Source organism: Python bivittatus, unplaced genomic scaffold (assembly GCF_059951505.1).
Source record: "Python bivittatus isolate LINGU-HERP-01145 unplaced genomic scaffold, Pbiv_v1 ctg000050_np1212, whole genome shotgun sequence".
Lineage (NCBI taxonomy): Eukaryota > Metazoa > Chordata > Lepidosauria > Squamata > Pythonidae > Python > Python bivittatus.
The window spans coordinates 10,718,464-10,740,966 of NW_028277033.1; the positions used below are offsets into that span (position 1 = coordinate 10,718,464).

Below are 22,503 nucleotides of genomic sequence, written 5' to 3' on the forward strand. Positions count from 1 at the left end.
ATATGTCCAGTTGCTAAGAGAGTCCTGTTTATGGCCTTGCATTATTGTTTAGTGCTGTAATGTTCTTGCATATTCTGTTACGCTTAACTGAACACACTCCAAAGATGGCGTGCCCTGTGATTGACTGAGTAGCAGTCTTTCATGCTGAAGGTACCATCCTATGTCACAATAGTACAATAATAAAAGACCCACAAAATAATACATGGCATAGTGTATCTTGCCAAAAGAACAAAGCAGTGTTCCTCAATGTATTTTGAACTGGGAAAAAAGAAGTTACCAGTGTTGGTTTGCCCAGTTGGTCAGGCGATGTACGTCTTTGCAACCTGTCATTGAGCAAACCCTGCTGGGGCGTCCCCTTCGTTCACAATCTTAGCAATGGAGCATTTCACAGTGCAAAACTCTGCAATGCCAATGGTTTAGGAAAAGCAAAACCACCTCTGCCTTTGCCTAAAAACCCTACGTGATATAGATATGGCAGTTCTGGAGGGTTTCATGGGGTCATTTTATTTCTGAGCAAACAAGCAGCGTGATACTGACAGACTTTTCCCATCTGTCTCCACATGCCTTTTTCATTCAGAATCATGTTTGTATTGTTGTCTTTGGCTTGAAATATACTTAAACTGCCTACACTAAGTGAGCTCCATTATTCAGAGAGACACATATAAATAAGGGCAGGGTCAGGCCCCCCCACCCCCACACACAGATGCCTCGTATACTTTCACGTGTTACCCAGCAGAGATGCAAAGCAGAAGCGTACCCTGTTAAGAAGAGGAAGTGGAGTTGGGCAAGTAGAGTTGTAAGAGCCGGCTCCTTGGCTCTCCTTGCATTACTGGGTGATATTACCCTGGCTGCTTTGGGGTTAGTGCGTCTGGGAACTCTGTTGCTTTGGGCAGGGCAATGCTAGGGTGCTTCCACCTCCGTTTCGAAGGAAGTTCTTTAGAGGGGATGACTGGCACACTTCATAAGCCAAATCTTCCCAACCTGGCATCTTCCAGACCTGTAAGACTACAATTCCTATCTTCCCAGACTGCTGAAGTAGCCATAAGCAGTCAAGAGGGGGAAAGTAGATCACAATGGAAGTAACATTAATATTTCCACCACCTCTTCCTGCACAGCTGCACGGCACTAGCATTGTAGTTTATGTCTTCGAGCGGGTAAGAGAGTCAGATTTGAGTGTCCAGAGAAATTTGGATTCAGGCAATCCAAGCTGTTATGGCAAGTTAGCTTCTGAATTTTCCTGGAACCTTTGAGAAAGCCATTTAATGTTTCCTCACTTTTGTACATTTAAATGGAGCAGATGAAAGTGCTTTGTGGTAGAATGCCACCTAAGAACATGGTTATACTACTCAGTACATCTGATTAAGATTTATTTGCAGGGCTTTGTTAATTACTGAACTGCCAATTGGGAAGAGTTGCAAGGAGGAAATTGGATTTCATCACGGATATAAAAAGAGAGCAAATGCTTTTTTCTTCCAAGATATCTGTCCAGTTTTCTGTTCTCCTGTTTCACTAGTATAACAGAGGCAGGTCTGATCCTGACAGAAAATCTTGCATTTTGCCCTTCTGAGGTTTTGTGGATTGAAGAAAAATTTCTTAAATTACATAAAGAGAATATGAAAAGTATGATGATTTGCATCTTTTTTGTAGTTTTGTTCATGCCTGGCCTGTAAATGACTTAAGGAATGCACAGTTGAAGGTTCGGCTGTCTAGTCACCGTGAATCATTCAGAACAGGCCAACCATGTGTAGGATCCTGAAGCATCAGCCTCTCTTCCCTCTTCTAAATGTTCTTTTTCCAAAAGCATGCGCGCGCGCGCGTGCGTGTGTGTGTATGTGTGTGTGTATGTGTGTGTGTGTGTGTATATGTGTGTATGTATGTATGTATGTATGTATGTATATATATATATATATATATATGCAGATTCATAAGTGACTATAACTGCACACATACATGCTTCACAATCTTTGGTGTGATGCAGATTACCAGACATCGCAAACCTTGATGAACCAGGGCCCATGGGAAGACTGGCTTTGTGGTCTGCAGGATCAAATTACCATGTCTTCCTTTCCTCTCTTTCTCTCATTTCCTAAGGAAGGCTGCTGATGGTTTCCATGATGTCTGATTGGGTGGACAACAATTTCTTCTCCCCCAGAAACAGGTTTCAAATAACAATTTTAGGTATCTTTATTTAGGAGGACAAATTTAGGCATATTTGCCCTACTTATTGACAGTCTTGATGAGGTTAACACTAGAACAATGACCCAGTACTAAAGAAACAGTGAAAGGTGCAGATCATAGTTGTTTCTAGCCAAAGCATAATTTGAATGGATATTTTAATTTAGCCTCTTAAAAGTAGCGCTTTCCAAGCACAAATCTCACCAAGTTTTCTTTAGCAAGATTGATGGAAAGAAAGGGGAGGGATTCCGATAGTTTTTTAAAGAACAAAACCTTTGATACATACTGTAGTCCCTCTAAATATAACTTATCTTTAGAGATTTAACAGAATCAGAAGACAAATAATACCCCAGACCTGATGTGTAGTTAGCTCGTTGTGAGGTGAGGGACCTGCTTGTCCAGCTGAACCTATCTGAACTTCCTAGAGTCCTCACCTCACACAGCTGAACGGAAGTGCTTGGAGTTGCTGAGCATCAGCACGTGGAGGGTCCTGGCTTCTTCAGTCCTACTCTAGTCAAAACGGGGTTTAGCAAGTTAAGTCAGTGCTGTAGTTAAAATCTGGTATCCCCTGCCTAATCCTTGGTCTTCTGTGCCTGCACTGACACAGGGAAACATCTAATGCGCTATTTTAAAATGCATCACTGTTTCCCCAAGTGTACGTGCCCCCTGAGTCACTAGCTACTTAAAGATGTTTGGCTTGCTTTACAGGATCCACATTCACTTTACTGAGACTGTGAATGGCATTTAATAGTTCCCTGATGAATTTGTGTCTGATCTTCTATGAGAAGGCAGCTTCAAATAGTTGCGAGTGATGGAATTTGGAGCAGAGAGCTGTGTCATATCCCCCCCACTGTGCATTTAATTTTAAACCTCTTAACTTCTGTCAGCTGTACCTCTCTAACACGTTTTTAACATTCTAGTTTTCTCAGACTTAACCACAGTGATCCAGTGTCTCTAACGTTAAAAGTTTTAGAGCATCTGCTATCCACCCTTGCTCTGTGAGGGGGGAAAAAAACAAGTTGCGAGTGCACTAAGTGACATGTTTAGCTAGATTTATTATAGCAAATTTAGTTCTTAGGGTAATATTTAATTACACTAATTTAAAATATGAACATATTCAGTATATATGTGTGCATATTCATTCACCATGTTATAGAAAGAGTCTTTTTTTATATAAATATTGGGCAGAACAGAACACTCAAATAGTAATCATTTTTATTTCAGTCTATCTGTGATACTTTTAGCAAATACGGCTTTCATGACCCTTCTCAGAGGACAGTATAAGTGCCATAAGAAGATAATTGCATTCAGAGCATGTCTTCACACATTCTCCTTGAAATCTGAAATGGGGTCTCTGGCTAAATCTGATCAGATTGTCCCAAAGTGCTTCACCTGGTTCACTACTTCATTCAGTAGTGAAAAGTGGAATACCATTGCAGATAAATCAATTAGCTGGCTGAGGAAGGAACAGTGTACATGTATCCTCCTTTATGAACCATCTGAGCTTTTCTGCTGATCTTCCAGAAGGAGAAGATCCGTTCTCCTCTCCTTCTCAAATCTTGCTAAAAACCTGATAGTAAAAACCTTGAATTATTAGCCTGTTTCCCCACTCACCAGGCTATTAATTATGGTGGGTGTGTTTGTAGCCCTTATTCTGTAGAATTACAGAGTTTAAAGCAGTCTAATCCAACCTCTGTTCAGTGCAGAAAATCTACTGTGACAAGGTCCCTGAGAGGTGGTCCTTTTGGTAGCCATGTGAAGTTTTATCTGGTTTACTAGTTGCCTGGATTCCCATCACGTGCTGAGCCAAAGCCAAAGAAAACACAAGGTGGCTTAGAGCCACGGATGAACTTCACCCACTTTATTTAGGGTCTCTTCCTCCCATCAGCCAGCGTATGGCTTCTGTTTTTCCAGAAATCCTGTTCACCCTCACTGGAGGGATTCAGATGGCCCTAGGCGTGCACACAAACAGAGAAAGTCTGGGTTACTGTGTACGTTGTATGATTTCATACTATCAGGAATGCCACGTTGCACTGAGATGAGAGTTTAGCGTCAGAAGCTGGTTTCCAAAGACGTTTCAGTTGTGAAGATTTTGAGATCTTGCCTGGAACGCTGGAAAACGAGGCTCCGGTCCGCTGCGACAGTGCCGTGTGTCAAAATACATTGCATCAGTGGCAGTGTGGATGCAGAGCTGTTCTCGCTTCAGAAGGTAGCTAGCTGTACAGAAATCATCCAGGACCTTGCTGATAATGTGTTGCAACAGCAGATGGTGCTGTCCTTCTTGGTTTCTAGTTACTAAAGGTTTTAATGCCACATCCACATAGCAAGATAAAAACCACGCCAGAAGAATGCTAACTACTGGAGCACTTTCAGGAAGTGGCCGCTTTCAATCCATTACTGTATTGGGTAGGACTCCAGAGCAGAGTGCACTGTCTGCGTCTCTAGGCAGTCAGTACGAAGGAAGTTTTAAAACTATGCCAAACAAGATGTACTCATTAAGTTTACAATCGGGGGGGGGGGGGGGTCGGGTGTTGGTTGGTCGCTTGGAATGGAACATAAGTACTGCTTGATTGAGTTGACATCTATAGATGAACACGGTTGGGGAAACTTGACTCTTACTAAGCTAATGGTCATGTTCAGAAAAATGTTTCAACAAAACTGTTCCATAGACCGATTTTGCCTTTTGATTTGACTTTAGTTTAAATAAAATATGTATACCAAGGGTACACAGTATAGTGTATTTTAAATAATATAAATATATTTTAATTTTTATTAATGAAGTACAACAAAAAAGTGATCGTATAATGAAGAAATACATACATAACAGTGATTAAAAAACTAAAAGGTGAGGAAACAAACAGAAGAAGAATAAAAAGTTCCATATAATATTAATATACTTTTAATTCAGTCCTTAAAATTAAGTTTATAGAAACACATTGCTCCATCTTCTCATTTTTAGAATATAAAGGTATTTCAAAAATCTATGAACAACACATATCTTGAATCCATTCTGTAACAGCAGGAGTGTAGATTTCTTTCCTTCTTTGTGAAACAGTTATCTCTGCTGAACGCCAGAATTCTTCATAAAATATCCAGTACCACGTTTTGAAGGCGTAATCCAGCATCAGACTATTTTTTCCCCAAACCCAAATCAACATACATAATAACTTGGATCCAAAAGGCAGCTCTGATTGGACATGACCAACTCGTACAAGTCAGAGAGCCCTTAAATTTCTTACAAGGCCAGCACAGGAAATGTGATATGCTACACAGTATGGTGTCAGTAACGCTGGTCTGCTTGCAGACCCTCCCCGTGGTACCTACTAGGCTCTCTGACCTTTAACAAGATCCTTTTAATCAAAAGAATAAGAAGAAAAAGAGAGCTGGTGTGCTCCAAGCAATGCCCCAGCTTCATGTTTATGTGCAAGAATGTCTTTTGGTCTCAGACCTCCCACTGGGAGGGTAGAAAACATCCTGCAGGGCTAGTTTGCCTCCTGTTGAATGAAGCCATATGCTTTCAAAATGCCAAATGTATTTGCAGACCAAAAAGGATTGCCAGCTCAGTTATATTACGCCCATGTAGTCATTACGCTGCACAGAGAAAGCCTCCATCCAACCGGCTGTAGAATGGTGGCATTATCCAGTGTTGGCGAATTTCAGTTGGTCTACGTACGTTCCTGGTCCTCTGTTCAGTTAATGCCGTATCTCAAGAGGAAGGGTGTACCTGGCCTGGGAGCCCAGCCAATCCAAAGTGATTCGTCATCTGGATCCCAACATCCCTATTCCTGCTGTTGTCAGTAGAAATTAATATTTTATTTCCACTGAATTCAGTGGGACGTGGTATGACCCTTATGCAGCGATAGCTTTTCTGTTGGATCCCTTAAGGAAATATGTTTGAAAGAAGAAAAGAAACTGGTGTCCATTTACTTTGCTGGAACTAGGAGACCTTCCAGGCAACAAAATAGGCAAAGATGCTTTATGAGCATGGTCTTCTGGTTCATAAACAGAAATATTACATGTGGACAGGCAGGCTGTTCATAAATGGGGGGGCTAATCTGGCTGAGAATGATGGAGAGTCCATTTGGTGTCGCCGCTAAAGGCACCAGGCTAGAAATCAGGAGACGGTGAGTTCTAGTCCCTCCTTAAGCACAAAGCCAGCTGGGTGACCTTGGGCTGGTCACTCTCTCTCAGCCCTAGGAGGAAGAAGGTCGTGCTAAGCCACTTCTGAAAACCTTGCCCAGAAAAGCACATGGACATGTCTGTGTAGGCACCAGTGATGATGATGGTGAGGGTGGGGGTGGTGGCAACAGCTACTTGAAAACCGGCTGTGCTTTTACCCTGGGAGGCCACTCATGAAGGAAACCGAACTCCTACATTTCTGTGATTGCATGTAGAGCATGTTGTGCTTGGCAATAAGTTGTGTTACATTCCACAGGGTTAATATATAGCCTGGAACCTGTTTCACAAGTGGAACTTTTTTAACTGACTGACAGGTTCTCCAGTATAGTCCATCTCAAACCTTTGGAAGCAAATGTCTCCCATAAATTAATTCATGATGAAGCTGCAGTTTTGGGTGGTTCTCCAGGAAATACACAGTGTGTCTCCTGTGTGTTTGTTGTATAACCTGCCTCATAGAATATGTATGAAAAGCATGAGGCAGGATGCTTGCTTGTATTAGAAAGAGTGGGTGACTTGCTAAGATATTTAGCCTTTTTACAGAGTAATGATTTTTTCTTTCTTTCTTCTTTCAAGATCCTCACATTAAAGTCTCTGGGAAAAAGGAGAATGTTAAAGAAGCTAAAGAAAAGATCATGTCTGTCTTGGACACAAAAGTAAGTTCAAAATTTAACTACTCATCTTTGGGCTAGAATTCCAGGCTTTAGAGGGTTTTTTTTTTTTTTAATTTCTGAAAGCCTTTTTAGCTATAGAACCTCTCTAAGTTGAATTTGAGGGTTCACAAGAATCAGAGAAGCTATGATATTCTGTCATTAAGCATACAAGGGCAGACATCTTTACCGGAGATGATGAACAGTCTGCTATGGATTTTTAACAGTCAGTTCCCCAAGATTTCAAAAATAAGCAATCCGTCTACAGCCACCCACAATTCTGGGTGTAATCATGGTTTATACAAGCCTCAAATCTAGCCACTTCTGCCACGTTGACACATTTTAAGCGGCACCCAGCCAAGGGGCCTCTAATGTAAGGACTTTGATGTGTGGTTGGTCATTTGCACCTTTGCACCTATTCATGGTGTTGCTTCTGGCCTAGTAGCCGGGCACCAGCTTGTCAAGCATCCTGGCCTGCCAATAATAAGCAAAATAAAGAAGATGCAGTCCAGACTAAACTTTTTGCCATCCCAAATTATGTATCTAAACCCTGAAAAAATGTAGGAAGTTACCTTTTTGGGGGAAAGATATGTTTTCATGGGTTGGTACAGGTAGTCCTCAACTTACAACCATTTGTTTAGCAACTGTTCGAAGGTACAAAGGCACTGAAAAAAGTGACTTACGACCGGTCCATCACAGCATCCCCATGGTCACGTGATCTTGAATAGGGTGCTTGGCAACCGCCGCGCATTTATGATGGCCATTTGTGACTTTCCCAGCCAGCTTCCGACAAGCAAAGTCAATGGGGAAGCTGGCAGGGAAGGTTGCAAGTCGCGATCACATGATGTGTCACTTAACGACCATGGCGATTCGCTTAACAACCATGGCAAAAAAGGTTGCAAAATTGGGTGTGGTCATGCGATGCCTCACTTAATGACTGTACTGCTTAATGATGAATTTTATGGTCCCAATTGTGGTCGTAAGTCAAGGACTACATGCTTGATTTCTGTTTCCCCGAATAGTGGGGCATCCTCTTAAGTCCTCAGCTAATTACTCATCTAACTTCAGGATTCCCAAATTGACACAAGGCCCACGTCCTTGTGCATAGTTGTTAGAAGAGCTCTTACCTGGTCACCTTCCCATCTCAGACTCTGCAAAAGCAGGGCCAGAAAAAATAATTGCCGTTTTAAAAGCAGCAACCCCAGGTCTTGCTGAGTTTCTGTGCAAGATAAATTTTGTAAACCAGCCTATAAACTGTTGTTGTTTTAAGCTTGCATCTTAAGAAAGCTGTTGGAAAGTGACAAAGTCTTTGTTCCAACCCCTGATGGGTAAAGATTGCACCACTAAAATGTTTAAAAACATTTTTTTCAGGATAGAGAATGAATTTCTCAACTCTTTTGCTTGATTTCTAAGCTGGATGTGTATAGATGTTTCATGAGGGATGAAACAATAAATGATTCTGATGCTAAACAACTATTTCTGGATTGGATGCCTCAGACACATAGCTGTGGTGTTTGCTATTACATACAGTCATAATTATTTAAAAAGGCGCACTACCTATGGATTTTCTACCATAATTTTTTTTGCTTGCACATTTGAGATAGAGAGCATGATCGGAGATAAGAATGTTCCCTTTGCTGTGTAAAAAATATTTCCATTCTTAATTTTTTTTTTAAATACTTCACTTCTAACTGCAACTCAGGAAAGGTTATTTAAAATGTACCCTATGAAATCTCACCAGAAAAATGGGTTTAGATCGGATCCCAAAGCTTGAATATCAGCTGTTTCGTGACGTGTGAGACAAGACAACTTGAAATGTCTTCTCTCCTGGGAGAGTGCAATAAAGAATATGCTGACCTTATTTCAGAGCAATCGAGTCACCCTGAAGATGGACGTATCTCATACAGAGCATTCTCATGTGATTGGCAAAGGAGGAAATAATATTAAAAAAGTGATGGAAGAAACAGGCTGCCACATCCATTTTCCAGATTCTAATAGGAACAACCAGGCGGAAAAAAGCAATCAAGTGGGTATTCTCTGAGATTATGTTGAACCCCAAGACCACACACCAAATCCAATGAAGTCAGAATTGTCTCCTAGGACTCGGCCACACTTTTGTGGAAAAGCATTTAACCCGGTTCTCTTGGGATAGCCTCACGTTCACACGGGGTGTGTGTGTGTGTGTGTGTGTGTGTGTGTGTCTGGAGGAGGAGGAAGAGGTGACATATTGCACGTCTCAAATTGCATGCTTTTGCTAAGGAGAGTCCCCTCTTCCAGGAAGAGGCTTCCTTGGAGTGTTTTTAATTGAGATTAAGCTTTAAGCAGTAAATGCTTATTCCGGGTGTATTGTCGTCATCTTTGCACACTCAAATATTTTGTCAATTTTACATAATGCATGCCTTTTTAGCAGGAGACAGCAACATACTTTTAAAATATTGTATGGAAGGTTCCTGAAATCAAATTGTGTTTCAGTGTGTGGTTTTGACTTTATTTTAACCTTGTTATTCAGTGCATGATAACGCCGGGTGCACCCGTAACGCCGTGTCCCTTAATAAGTCTAATAAATGTGGTAGGTTAGGGTTGCTCGATCTGGGAGTTGTTCTCTCAAATGATTCCTCTCTCTGATGAGCGTCTCTTAGGTGCTAAGTCCTAAGATGTCTATCCTGTGTTTCCTGTAGATTTGTTAAGAGCACTACGTATTATCATCTGTGCGTTTGTTAAGAGTGCGCCCCTATAATCTCAAAACTTGTTTTTAATTTCCTTAACGCTTGTGCATGCTAGGGCAGACTTGACGTGCTCACAGCAACAACTTTTCAGGTTTTTGTAGGCAACCAAACAAGGCCCAAATATACAGAGTTTTTGCTTCTGTGTCACATTGAGATGTAGTAGGCTTTAAGTCTTTTGTGAATCTGTCTGCCATCTTCACTTTTTTTACCTCCTCCCCCCGTGGATGACCCTGGTGTGCAAACAGGCCCTTGAGCGTGAGAAGCTAGAGTTCCAGGAGATGTGTTGATATTTTGTCAAGGATTCACTGTTCTTGCTGCCCCTACTATTATTAGAATTTAACTTTTTGTCTTTAAATTTCCACAGGTGTCTATCGCAGGGCAACCAGCTGGAGTGGAGTCTGCCAGAGTTAGAATACGGGTAATTATGAGATGCTGGCATGAGTGAATGTTACTTTTTAAGAAAGGAAAAGTGGGAAATAACTTGGGGGTTTTTTCCCCTCCAGATGTGTTGTTTATGTGTACTTCAAAGTTTGCAGCTCAGGGAATTTAGCACCCCTGGGGCTGCAACTTTTCTCAGTGTTTTCCTGACTGCTTAGTTCCACTCCAGGGGAATTAATGCTCAGCTACATGTCAGGTGAAGTAGAATGTAAAGGCCTGTTTACACCTACCATCTGCAGTCAAGAGAGATGATACCATAAGCCACCCCATAGAAGAACAAAGCGTCTGTATAGGTTTCCTGTCACTGTGTACCCTACCTGGGGGTTTGAAAGGGTCTCGATAATATTAATGCCAACTCAGTAGGAATACAAGGGGAATGCTAGTCTTGTCCCCAGAGAACGCTCCATGTTGCTAAGAGTCTAGGTGTAAGAGTTGTCCTATTAACCTATAAAGCCCTAACAGCTGAGGACCTCCATGTGCTTTCTTCCATGGAGATCTTCCTCCCGTACTCTGTAGATCTAGGGAAGAGGGCTATTTGGTGGTAGCACCATTCTCTGAAATGCTCTCCCCTCCTAAGCAAAGAACTACCATCCGCTAGTTTGAATCTCATGCTAACCCCCCCATGCCCCGCCCCCCAATGTTGGCACTGGAAAGGCCTGTGAGAGTTAGTTCTCAAGCAGTCAGGCAAGAGCAGCATGGCAGCAAGGACAGATGGAGACAAGCCAAGCGGGGACCAGGTAGCCCATTCATTAGCAGAGGAAATTTAACTGAGACGCTTAGGTTGGGAAAAGCAAACTTCACTTCTTATACGCTGTTAAAAATGGGGAAATCTACCAGCATGCAAATATTTTCATTCTTGCTTCTTCTGAACTGGAATCACTGAATCACTTGCTGAAAATGGTTGGTTTTGGCTTCCTGCTTTCATCAGTCAATCTTACTTTCTGTAGTTCTTGGATTTCTTACGAACTTCCTTCCATGCATCGTTGCTGCCTGTGTGTGAGGCCTGAGACTGCCAAACTCATTAGGGCTATTGCTATATTTGTTCTGCTATTACTGTACTTGGTTGTTCTGCTGAGTTTTTCTCCTTCTCTTTTATTGTCTTTAAATGTCTTTTTAATGATGTAGACCACTGGGGATGCATTGCATGAAGCACAAAATTGAAATCGTCCCTGGTCCTTCCTTTCTGCTCCACCCCTGAATTCCATCAGTGCCAGCTGGGAGCAGAACTCTTGCCCCAGAATTGACAGCCAGGACGTCCTTGCTCTTAATGACAAGTGCGATGCCTGTGCGAGGAGACGTATCTCTCAGGCCCTCTCAGCTTTATGCTCAAGCATGCAGTATATTAATAAACGAGGCATGATTGTATTTATACTGACTGTTTGCTGTGGACTTGTTCTGGTCGCCGTTCTAGGAGCTGCTCCCGCTGGTGTTAATGTTTGAATTACCCATAGCTGGAATCCTTCAGCCGATCCCTGATCCGAGTTCTCCCACGATTCAGCATATATCGCAGACATATAATATTTCAGTGTCCTTTAAACAGCGTTCTCGGACATATGGCGCTACGGTCATCATCAGAGGATCCCAGAGTAATGCTAGTGCCGTGAAGGTAAATTATTGTTCAGGGCTCGATGGTTTTGGGTTTGGGGAGCTGTTTGATGGGGTTGTTTTTCTTGAGTGGGGGGGGGGTAATAAATGGGGCTTTCAGACACTTCAAGCTTCTCCTGGGCAAGAGGGGAGGCGGCTGGTCTCCCAGAGCTTCCTCTCGAGAGCGTGTTTCATGCATAATATAAGCTGCAGTTGAAGGTACTCTCTGGTATAAGTAGAAATCAGAGTTGCTTAGACCACGTGCCTATGTTTAGATTGCAAGATGGGCCTGCTCACAGCTAAATGGGCAGAGCCACATACATTTGGGCAAGAAGGTTGTCGCAATCTGTTTTACCTTGAGCGAGGTTCTGTTTGCTGGCTTGCATTGATCAGAAGATGCTTAGAGAACATGAACATAATGTCCACCCTGCCTAGGCCTGTTAGATTGCGATCTTGCCTTCTGATCTTTCTAGCTTAGCATTGCAGCATTTGGCTAAGCTTCTCTGAGTTACTGGTCTACAAGCAGTGTGTCGTGTAGGTGCCAAGGTGCACATAAATAGGAGACAAATACCTGGGACCAGCGTCAAGCTATAGTTACTACTGTTGGATGGTTTTATCGTTAGAACATGAGCTGTACCGTGCTGGATCGGGCCCCTAGCTCATCTAGGACAGCAGTCTGTTCTCACAGTGGCCAACAGACGGCACGAGGAAGCCTACGAGATGGCCGTCAGAAGCTGTCCCACTCCCATCAAGGCTAAGAGCTGTTGATCTCCATGAGTTTCATGAATAGGTCCAGCCCGTTTTTCAAGACAGCCAAGCCAACACATCTCATGATAATGAATTCCAACATTTAATTATGTGTTGTATAAAAATCTTTCTTGATTCTTTCAGGATTCAACTTCATTCGGTGACCTCTGGTTCTAGCATTTTGGGAAGGATAAAATAGCTTCTCCTGTCCACATCATGCACAATTTTGTACACCTCAGTTATGCAATCATGTAAAAATATAGTTATATATTTTCCCAGCACAGAATAGTGCAGAGCACTAAAAGGAGAGAATTTTTGGATAATAAGTTGCACAGTTCAGTTTTAATTATTTCTGTATGATTATCCATAATGCTTATGCGAATGTATCTTGCATCTATTAACTCCGTCTGTAGTGTTGGATGCTAAACACATTTCAGACTCAATTTGTGGAAAGCAAATTCTCTTTTTTCTTTCATGAAAAATGCCAGATTGCTTTCATTCATACAGAGAGAGCATCTTTCTGTGAACTGTGTATTTATCCTACATTCCTCCTACAAGCATACTTGGGTGTTTACCTAGTGGTTACCAGAGTTTATTCTTGCAGGATAATTTCCTAGAAACAGACTATTCAGCCTACTGGAATGGGCAAAGCATTTTGTTTCAAATCATTTTAAGCATGAAACTTTGCAAAATGGGACATTTCAAAGAACAAGATGCTTTCCACCCCTTCGAATGGCCAGAATCTATAGCAAGGAAGTGAATATAACTTTGCTTCACTTTCTTTTCCTGAACAGGAAGGAACAGCTCTGCTTTTGGAGCATCTGGCGGGGAGCTTGGCTTCTGCGATCCCTGTGAGCACCCAGTTAGATATAGCGGCTCAACATCATCTCTTTATGATGGGTCGAAATGGCAGCAACATCAAGCACATCATGCAGAGAACTGGTGCTCAGATCCATTTCCCTGATCCTAGTAATCCCCAGAAGAAATCCACAGTCTACCTCCAAGGCACTATCGAATCAGTCTGTCTTGCCAGACAATATCTCATGGTAAATATTCTGAAGGGTGGGGCTGTGGGTGTGGCAGCAAATATAGTAGGAACATCTGTCGTTCCTGGGTCACCAGGACCAGGAGCTCCTAGTTCCCACTGAGGATGTACATTTAGGTCTCAGGCCACTTCAGACTAACACCAGTAACTGGGCACTCCTCTCTTACGGGAGAGAATCACCCAGAAAGTAAAGCTTGGCTGAAACTCTTCTACCCACATCATGAAGGATATTTTTTTCCTTGATGAATGGAGCAGGAATCAGGCTCATGAGTTCAAACCCACATTAGCAACCTCAATGTATACTAGCTCTCAGTGAGTATACCTGTAGTATATCTACATTTTCAGATAGCGTGTTACTGTTAAGAGTTAATGACCATGGTTTAGGAAGACTTGATCACTTAGGAGTCCCATTTAATTTAATGGCTTCTATCCTTCCCTCTGAAATCAAGGGGATTTAACCTGCTTCTATTGGCTGGTTCATAACTACGGTGAAAAGAGGCAAATAGTTAAATTACCCACCTTGAGAATGATTATTTAGTTATCTGGTGTAATTTGAAAATACCTTGACACAAAAGTGGAGTCTGGTGGCATTCAGTCCAGAGTTTCCTTGAGTTTTACGTTCTTGGAATTTGAGACTTAAAAGTGCAAAGAAGTTGTTGAGTGTTGAAATCCCATAAACCAGAGATAGTAACCATGAGAGTGCTAGACAGCATCACATAAACTTGTGGCACGTACATGCCTTTGACAGTCACTAACCATCCCGTTCTTTCTTTCAATGCAGCAAGGGAGTGCACATTTTATGGGATGGTAAGACCTGGTTCCCTTTATCTATTCTGTAGTATTTTAATATTCAGATCTAGCACATAATATTCCCTGGGGTCATGGGCTAGGTATTAATAAAAAGCAAGGACTTTAAGTAATGTTCCTAGAGGAAGGTAACAAAGGCATTGGTTTATTTCTGTAGAGACATATTAAAAATTAATTGAAACCAAATCAAAGTTATTTTTATGTTAAGATGAAGGAGCAGGGCGTGATAATTTTAAACATTCAGAAAATCATAATGAAACATTCAAGTGAAAGAATTATTTCACAGTGCTAAGGTCTTTGAGTCAGAAACATCTCATGGCTATTTTTCTTGTTCCTTCTTAGAATTTGTCACTCTCTTGAGTGATCAACACAGGTTTTAGGCACAGGTTTCTCACTGTAACTTTATATATATTCAAACATATTAAAAAATGGCTTCACCTCCCTCAGTCTTGGGCAGCGTTCTCTAGAACAGAGTCTGTTAACTACAGTGAAGAAGGCTGTGTAATAAGTAGCCCTTCCCACTTCAATTCAGGATATTGGATGAAACCCCAGAAAACAGTCAGTGAAAAAACAGCATTTTCACTGTAGAAGATGAAATGGCATAAAAGCCAGTTCTGTACTGTTATAGCTGACTGTTAAAGTCAGATGAAATATAGCCTTTCCAATATTTTACTAAAACATTTTCCAAGAACAGCCTGATTTACATGTCCAGGCACTGATTCTTTTATTGTACAACCTCATCTGAGTTTAATGAAAGGGGGTAGTAAGGTTGGAGATCAGCGGCTTTTTCCATTACTTTCCAACATAGCAGCTTTTCTAAAGTTCCCACCCAACTCCACCTCTACCCCAATCCCCACACACTGCAATGGGCTTGGATTATAGCTTGCAAAATGTTCAAAATTCAGTTGGATTAATATGGATGTTAAAACCATGTATAAATAGAAGAGATTCAATTTGCAATATTTAGTCGGGAGGATTTATTCAGTTACAGGCATAGGAAATGCTAACCATGATTTCATCATTTATAAAAATAGACTACGTTTCAGCTTAGGGTTGCAACATTCCATTTTTATTGGAAATCTGCTTCTGGTGTACCATGTCCAATTCTGGTTGCCACACATTAAGGGCGTACACAAACTTGAACATATCTACAGGAGGTACATTGGAGACTGAAAGATCCAAAGAAGAAAGTGACCATCAACAGAAAGAATCGGATGTGTTCATTCTGAGAAAAAGTTAAGACTAAAGTGGGGCAGAACATCAGTCTTAAAATCTTTGAACAATTCTCAGTTGAAGTAGGTCTGTTCTTGGTTGGTCCAGAGGGCAGAACTGGAACGGAAAGTTAGAAATTGCAAATTTATGGAAAATATGGTTTTTATTATTGAAAGATTTTTTTTTCATTTCGCCATCTGCAATGGGTTGGATTCACTACATAATTCTGTCTTTATGCTTTGCATGTGTATTTCTGTTTCCAGTGCTGAATTGTCTTGTCTTCCTGGCTTTCATAACTTCATTATTGGCTTTTTCTACCTCTTGGAATTTGACTGGATGGTCTACTGCATGATCACTTAGTTGATGGTGATAATATGTCTGTATGCAAATAATTACCTCATAAGGCGTTTGTGTGTGTACCCATTGCTGAAGGAATCAGAAGAGTTATTCCCAGTAGACCTGCAACAACTCTTTTGGTTTCAAAGGGGCTTTTTAGGATTTTCAGTTAACTCTCCCTTCCAAAACTACTACGGGTCATCTGGACAAAAGTTGAACTTTCTAAGTCCTTGGTGATTCAGCAGCACATCCTATCCAGGCTTACCAGTCATTGTGCATCTGCCCGTGTTCTTGAAGTGCTGAGAATTTAGATAGTGAAACATCCTGAGTAACATAGGTGTATTACTCTGTCAGTATGGATATGTCAAGCGACTGAGATTTCTAGGATCTGGAAACCTCTTGCTAAAATGCCACGTGAGTAAAATGCGGGAGAGAGAACATGCTCGTGCTGGGGACGGCGGGCAGGAGGTCCTGTTCAGCTGTGCTTTGCACAAAACATGAAGTGCTTCCTGAACTTTATATTGGATTTTGCATTTGATCTTTCAGGGCTGCCTTCCTCTTGTGCTGATGTTTGACATGAAGGAAGAAATTGACGTAGAACCACACTTTATCACACAGCTGATGGAGCAGCTAGATGTCTTCATCAGTATTAAACCAAAGCCGAAACAGACCAGTAAGGTTGGTAGAGCGGGTTCTAGATTTCCTGGGCCAGGCAACTTTTTAACCTACCCTGCTTGAAAATCAAGCAGGCCTCTTTTTATCTCTTTTTTATAGCAAGAGAGCTATTATGATGAGAGTTCTGGTTTAACTGAGGTGCTGTGAATCCACTGTGTACTTTTATAAAGACTTGTTAGACCATTTACAGCTGAGGAAACCTACAGTTTAGGAGCGCGATGGAATTCCACTCTCTAATCCAAAACCGCTTTCCATTTCAGCTGCTAGTTGACCACCTCTCTCCTGTTCTCCACTTCCCGACTGGCTCAGCCCATTCTGGTGTAATCTTTGAGGAAGGGTTAGGGCTAGGATTTTAGCAGTGCTGCATAATTAATGAACGAGGAAAAGAGAGTGCAATTCCCAGTCTGCTCCCGTGACTTAGTATAATGTCTGCGCTAAACAGGCCATTTCCAGCCTTTGAGACTCCAAGTCATAAAAGTAATAAATAAAATAAAATGACACACAAAAACAAGGAACCAAGGGAGCAGGGGAGGCTAGATATTTCTGAAGTTTTTATATTTAAGCTCTTATCTGAGTTTGCAGCCAGGACCAGTTTCCATCATGTCCCTCCTCCTCTCCTGAGTCACCATGCTTTTATTTCAAGATGATTTTGAATGACCAATTAATAGCCACTGTAACACGGTGTCCTTTTCAGTTCAGGGTAGCTTAAGCTATATCATCAGTATCATACACTTTGATACTTAAAAAAATAACACCAAATGAATCTTAGAGCTTACCTGTGCAGGATCCTTTTTTGGGCTCGGGGGTGGGGAGGGGAATAGTGCTGCATTTCGAAGGTCCCATCTACTTCCTCCATGATGGAGGAAGTTGCCAAAACCAAAGTGGCACCTGGTCCAAGAAAGAGAAGGACTCCTTTCATGTAGAAGTAGCAGCAGGAAGCAAAAGTGATTTATGTCTCACCATTTTAAGTAGCAACCATTGTATATATCTATCACTGGAAAATAAATGTTCTCTTTGTAGGAATAAAATGAGCATTTCCCATATAGAACATAACATTTGTCTGTCTAGGCCTCACTCCCATGGTGCCTTGGGCAGAAACATCTCAAATCTTCTATTTAAAACTGAGTTGCTTGTGGTTATTAAGATTCTGTTAATTTATACTGGCTTTGATTCTTCATCGGTTTTGCTACCTCTGTAAAATAATGTAAGAGAAAGAAAGTACCTCTTTTGTTATTTAATTGATTAATTATGTGCCATCAAGTTGACATCAAATCATAGTGACCACGTAGATAGACCTTCTTCTGGATGATTTGTCCCCCCTTCAGGTCTCCCAGCAGTGTGCTGTAATTGAGTCTTTGCTGCTGGTCATCATCTTCTTCTCTTTCCTTCTAAATTTCCCAGCATTGTGGATTTCTCAAGGTTGTTGGATCTTTACATAATGTGTCCAAAATAGAATAATCTCAGCCTGGTCATTTTTGCCTCGAGTGAGAACTCTGGGTTGATTTATACAATGATCCATCGGTTTCTTTTCTTGGCTATTGAAGGATTCCCAAGAGTCTTCTCCAACACCAAAGTTCAGAAGCGTCAATCCTCTTCCTATCCTGCTTCTTCAAAGACCAGCTTTCATTTCCATAGAGTGTCACAAGGAATACATGGCTTGCATGATTCTGATCTCATAGACGCATCATGACATCCGAATATCTTTTCCAAGACCTCCTTGGCTACTCTGCCAAGTGCTAGTCTTGACTACTTGTTCCTTTACTGTTGATGGTTGATCCTAAAAGTCAGAAGCTATCCACCATTTCAATATCTTCATCATCAATTCTAAGGCTTGTATCTGTTGTCTTTAGTTTGGTCTTCTTAATTTAATTTTAATCCCATTTTTTTCACAATGCTCCTTGACTTTTATTACTAGAGCTTGAAGATCCTTTGCATTATTGACTATCAGAGCAGTGTCATCAACAGGTTATTGATGTTTGTTCCTCTTATCTTGAAACCACACCCATCTCCCAACCCAGCCTCTCTCATTATTTGTTTAGTATTTAGGTTGAATAAGAAAGGGAAGAGTATACAGCCTTGTCTCCCTCCTTTTCCAATCTGGAGCCAGTTCATTTCACCATGTTCCATCCAGACTGTGGCTTGCTGTTCTGTGTGTAGGTTTTGTATGAAGGTAATGAGATACTGTACAATTCCCATTTTCCTAAGAACACTCAAGAGTTTAATGTGGTTGACACTTACCAAAGACTTTTCTATAGTCCATGAAGCACATGTTGACTTCTTTTGGGTATTCTTTGGTTTTCTCAGTAGGTCATCAGCAATAATATGTCTTGTTCCTTGGTCTTTTCTAAAATCAGCGCGAACATCTGGGCTCTAATTTATGTTGGATGTCCTAAGCATTATTTCAGTATCATGTGAAACTAAGGATATTGTGTGATAGTTTGCACACTATTAAGTCTCCCACCTTTGGTATTGGCATGAATGTTATTTAACAGGAACAAGCATGTCTGGTTACAACAATGTAATATCCATTCTGTTGAGGGTTTTTTTTTAAAAGATATTTATTAATTAGTAGATGATGTCTTTGAAATGAGTTCATCAGATTATATTTTTAATATCAAGTTAATCCCTATAAAAGAACAAGAAAGTTTGTCTTTGTTGTTGGTCTTGTGCTTCCAAGAAAAACAAAGATGTAGCCAGCATTTTATTATTATGTAATTTTAAGGCTAAGAGAAACACAAGCAAGGAAGAAAATCTGACCAGATGTTTTTCAAAATTCCTTGCAGCACTCATCTTTTTAGACTGGCTGCACACAAGAAGGAAAGGCTTCTCTGACAACTTGACCACAGCCCAAGATGCAGATTTAAATAATGGAACCATCATTTTGGCACCAAGATGAATTAAACCAATTTCTCTTTGTGTGTCAAAACATGCTTTTTCATTGCCACAATTATTGTGGCGATTTGTCTGTGAAGGAAAGTTGGCATAAAATTAAATTGGGGGGGGGGGAAGTCTCTAGAAAATGAGAAATCCTGTTTCTCTAGTCCTCTATATTGGGCGGGGGCGGGAAGTTTATGCTCTGATATTTTTATTTGACTTGGAAAGCATTGGAGTGAGCTATTGACATAATAAATTTGCAAAGTCTCCATAATGTCCTACAAAATTCTAAACAAGGGCAGGAATCTCTGCTTACAGGTTTGCTGCCTAAAGCAGAGATTTCCAGCTGTTTATGGCCCCAGCTGCACTCAGAAACCCAACAGGTGAGGCAAGCAGGGAACTACGTTTATATCTAAGAGCAGATATTGTGCTTAGTGTGACTCTAAGCAGGGCTGATGCGACGAACAGACTTTTGCCCGAAGGTTAATTTATGTCATCTTTCGAAATCTTACAGAACAGGGACATTGTTTCAATGACAGAGTATTTGGTATTGTAGCTGAGAACCCTAAGCAGACTGCACTGTACCATTCCAGACTTTTTGTGTAAAAAAGTATGTAGTTTAGGAGCCATAGCTACTCCCTTTCTGTTACGACTAGGAGGAGCTTCGGTTTGTAAACAAAACTTGGTTACTCTTGCCAGTTGTCTGGAATTGTTTGAAATGTGTGTTAGACACTCATGGCCATGTTTTCTTTTCACAGTCTGTAATTGTGAAAAGTGTTGAGCGAAATGCCTTAAACATGTATGAAGCACGGAAGTGTCTCCTGGGCCTGGAAAGCAGTGGCGTTGCCGTAGCAACAAACCCGTCCCCCGTCTCTTGCCCGGTCGGCCTCTCTTGTCCTGGCTTGGACATCTTGACCTCAGCTGGCCTCGGACTAACTGGACTTGGTACAATCTACAACCCTTCCTAATATTTTGAAAACCTCTTCAGAGTGAGCTGTATTAACCATGTGCTTTCAAGGTTTGAGGAGTTATTTAAAAAGTAGGCTGAACGATAGCTTGTACATGTAAGGTTATGCTGGGGTGTTGTGTGTGTTTCTTGTACATAAGAAAAGACAATAACAGAAGAAAAGCCTCTGTTTAATTTATGAGGGGAAATGGAAGAAATTAGGGAAGATACGGGAAATAGAAGTCATGTGACGTGAGGATTTTTAGAGGTAGGGAGGTTGTCAGCAACGAGGGAAGAATTGCAGTCATACACGTAAAGATGTCATTCTTAACATGTTAAGCGGCCACGGGATTTCTAAATAAAGCATGCAATGCCTTGGTGACCTGTTTCCAAGGTAGGCCATTGACTGCACGTTTCTGGAGAATAGAGCAGAGAGAGAGCAGAAGGGCTGGGGAGCCCCGTTTGTAGTTAGGGACAGCATCCAAGGAGAGAAGTATGCATCTTGCCCTCTTGCCGTGGACTTCTTTGAATGTTTTCATTGTCCAGTAGAACTCATTTAGTTTTAAATTGGTCTTTAAAAGCATTGGTTGTTCATCTACAGGCATTTAAAATCTCTCTCTCTTTTTTTTTAATTTTTGATTTTTTTGTAGGTCTCTTGGGTCCAACCACTTTATCTGTCAACACATCCACTCCCCCCAACTCCCTCCTAAATGCTCTTAATAGTTCTGTTAGTCCTTTGCAGAGTCCCAGTTCAAGCACGCCAAGTCCAACTCTCTGGGCTTCATCAATCGCTAATACGAGCACCACAGGTTGGTATAAGGTGTATTTGGGGTTTAAATTTTAGGCATTTTACATAGAGAAATCTAGCAGCCTTAAACATGCAGAACAGACGTGTGACCAGGACATTAAAATGATGCCTCTGTTTTAAGATGCCGTTATTGTAAAATGGGATCATCTGACTTCTCGTGACTTCTTGATGAGCACAGATTGTGCCTTGGCCATTTCATTTCACTGTTGTTTGTGGTCAAGCACATGCTTTGCATCCAGAAGCCCCCCGGTTCAGTCCTTGGCATTTCAAGGAAACAAACATAAAAAAGGCTGTGCCAGAGTCCTAGGAGAGAAGCTGCCAGCCAGAAAAAAGTAGTGCTGGATTAGTTGGGCCATCTTCTGTGCAATCTTGCTCGGCTGGATTACAAATTAACGATCCGTTTAGGCCTTTAGATATCTTCAGCGTCAGCAGAAACGAGGCAGTGTAATGAGACAGAACTTCCAACTTTTTCTTCCAGGTTTCTCTGCTATTCCTCACCTGATGATGCCACCTACTGCACAAGCTACATTAACCAGTATATTGTTGTCAGGAGTGCCAAACTATAGTCAGAACACACCATCTCCCCCTCCTGGCTTAACTCCTGTTGATATTCATGTTAATGGCATGCAAGTGGAAAACAAGAAAAACCCAGCGTCGTTAAATGGTCATGTAAAGGTAAACAAGGAGCCTCAGGCTATAACCCTAAGCGTGTTTCCAGTCCATGAAGCAAAGTTTTCTTCTGAGTACTCTTTGCGCAGTACTGTGTAATCAGCTTGTATCAAAATGGAAAAGTAAAGCTTATTTTTAATTGAGCTTAAATACTGGTGCACTTTACTTGGCAACAGTACAAAAATGGTTTGCTGCTACCTTCTTATGGGATGTTACTTTTTCAGCGGAACTTAACCAGGATAATCTTTTGTTAGGCAGTTGGTATATCATAAAGTGTAACTTAGAAATTCTGGCTTCTCATGCTATGAAAACTATTATGCCATTTCATTAGTGCAGCTTTCTTTCCATGGGGCAGAGACTATCCAAAATCATAGAAAGTTATAGAAACGACGTTTCCATTAATTAACAAAATTGGTATCCTGAAATTTCATTTTTCACTGATGCCAGAGCTAATGCCAACACAACTAAACAATAAGGAATTATTCAACGAAGCCTATAAAGCAATATTTAATATCATAAGCACGGTTTCAAGTATATGGTTTAACGTTCTGCAAACCCAGGAAGGCAATCCTCTCCCGAGGCACACAGCAGAGCCAGGAGCCAAAAGCTTATTTAAACACTCCCCCCACCCCACC

General features: G+C 41.3%; 1 protein-coding gene across 1 annotated transcript in view; it reads left to right on the top strand.

The window, feature by feature from the left end:
• Positions 1 to 22,503, top strand: part of BICC1 (BicC family RNA binding protein 1) — a 106,472-nt gene that overhangs the window by 61,900 nt on the left and 22,069 nt on the right. Inside the window, exons 4-12 of the mRNA XM_088129763.1 lie at positions 6,928 to 7,007; positions 8,869 to 9,027; positions 10,092 to 10,145; positions 11,577 to 11,771; positions 13,291 to 13,542; positions 16,443 to 16,574; positions 20,204 to 20,390; positions 21,042 to 21,200; positions 21,678 to 21,874. Of these exons, the coding sequence (XP_087985889.1) occupies positions 6,928 to 7,007; positions 8,869 to 9,027; positions 10,092 to 10,145; positions 11,577 to 11,771; positions 13,291 to 13,542; positions 16,443 to 16,574; positions 20,204 to 20,390; positions 21,042 to 21,200; positions 21,678 to 21,874 (1,415 nt within the window). The remainder of the gene's footprint in view (positions 1 to 6,927; positions 7,008 to 8,868; positions 9,028 to 10,091; positions 10,146 to 11,576; positions 11,772 to 13,290; positions 13,543 to 16,442; positions 16,575 to 20,203; positions 20,391 to 21,041; positions 21,201 to 21,677; positions 21,875 to 22,503) is intronic.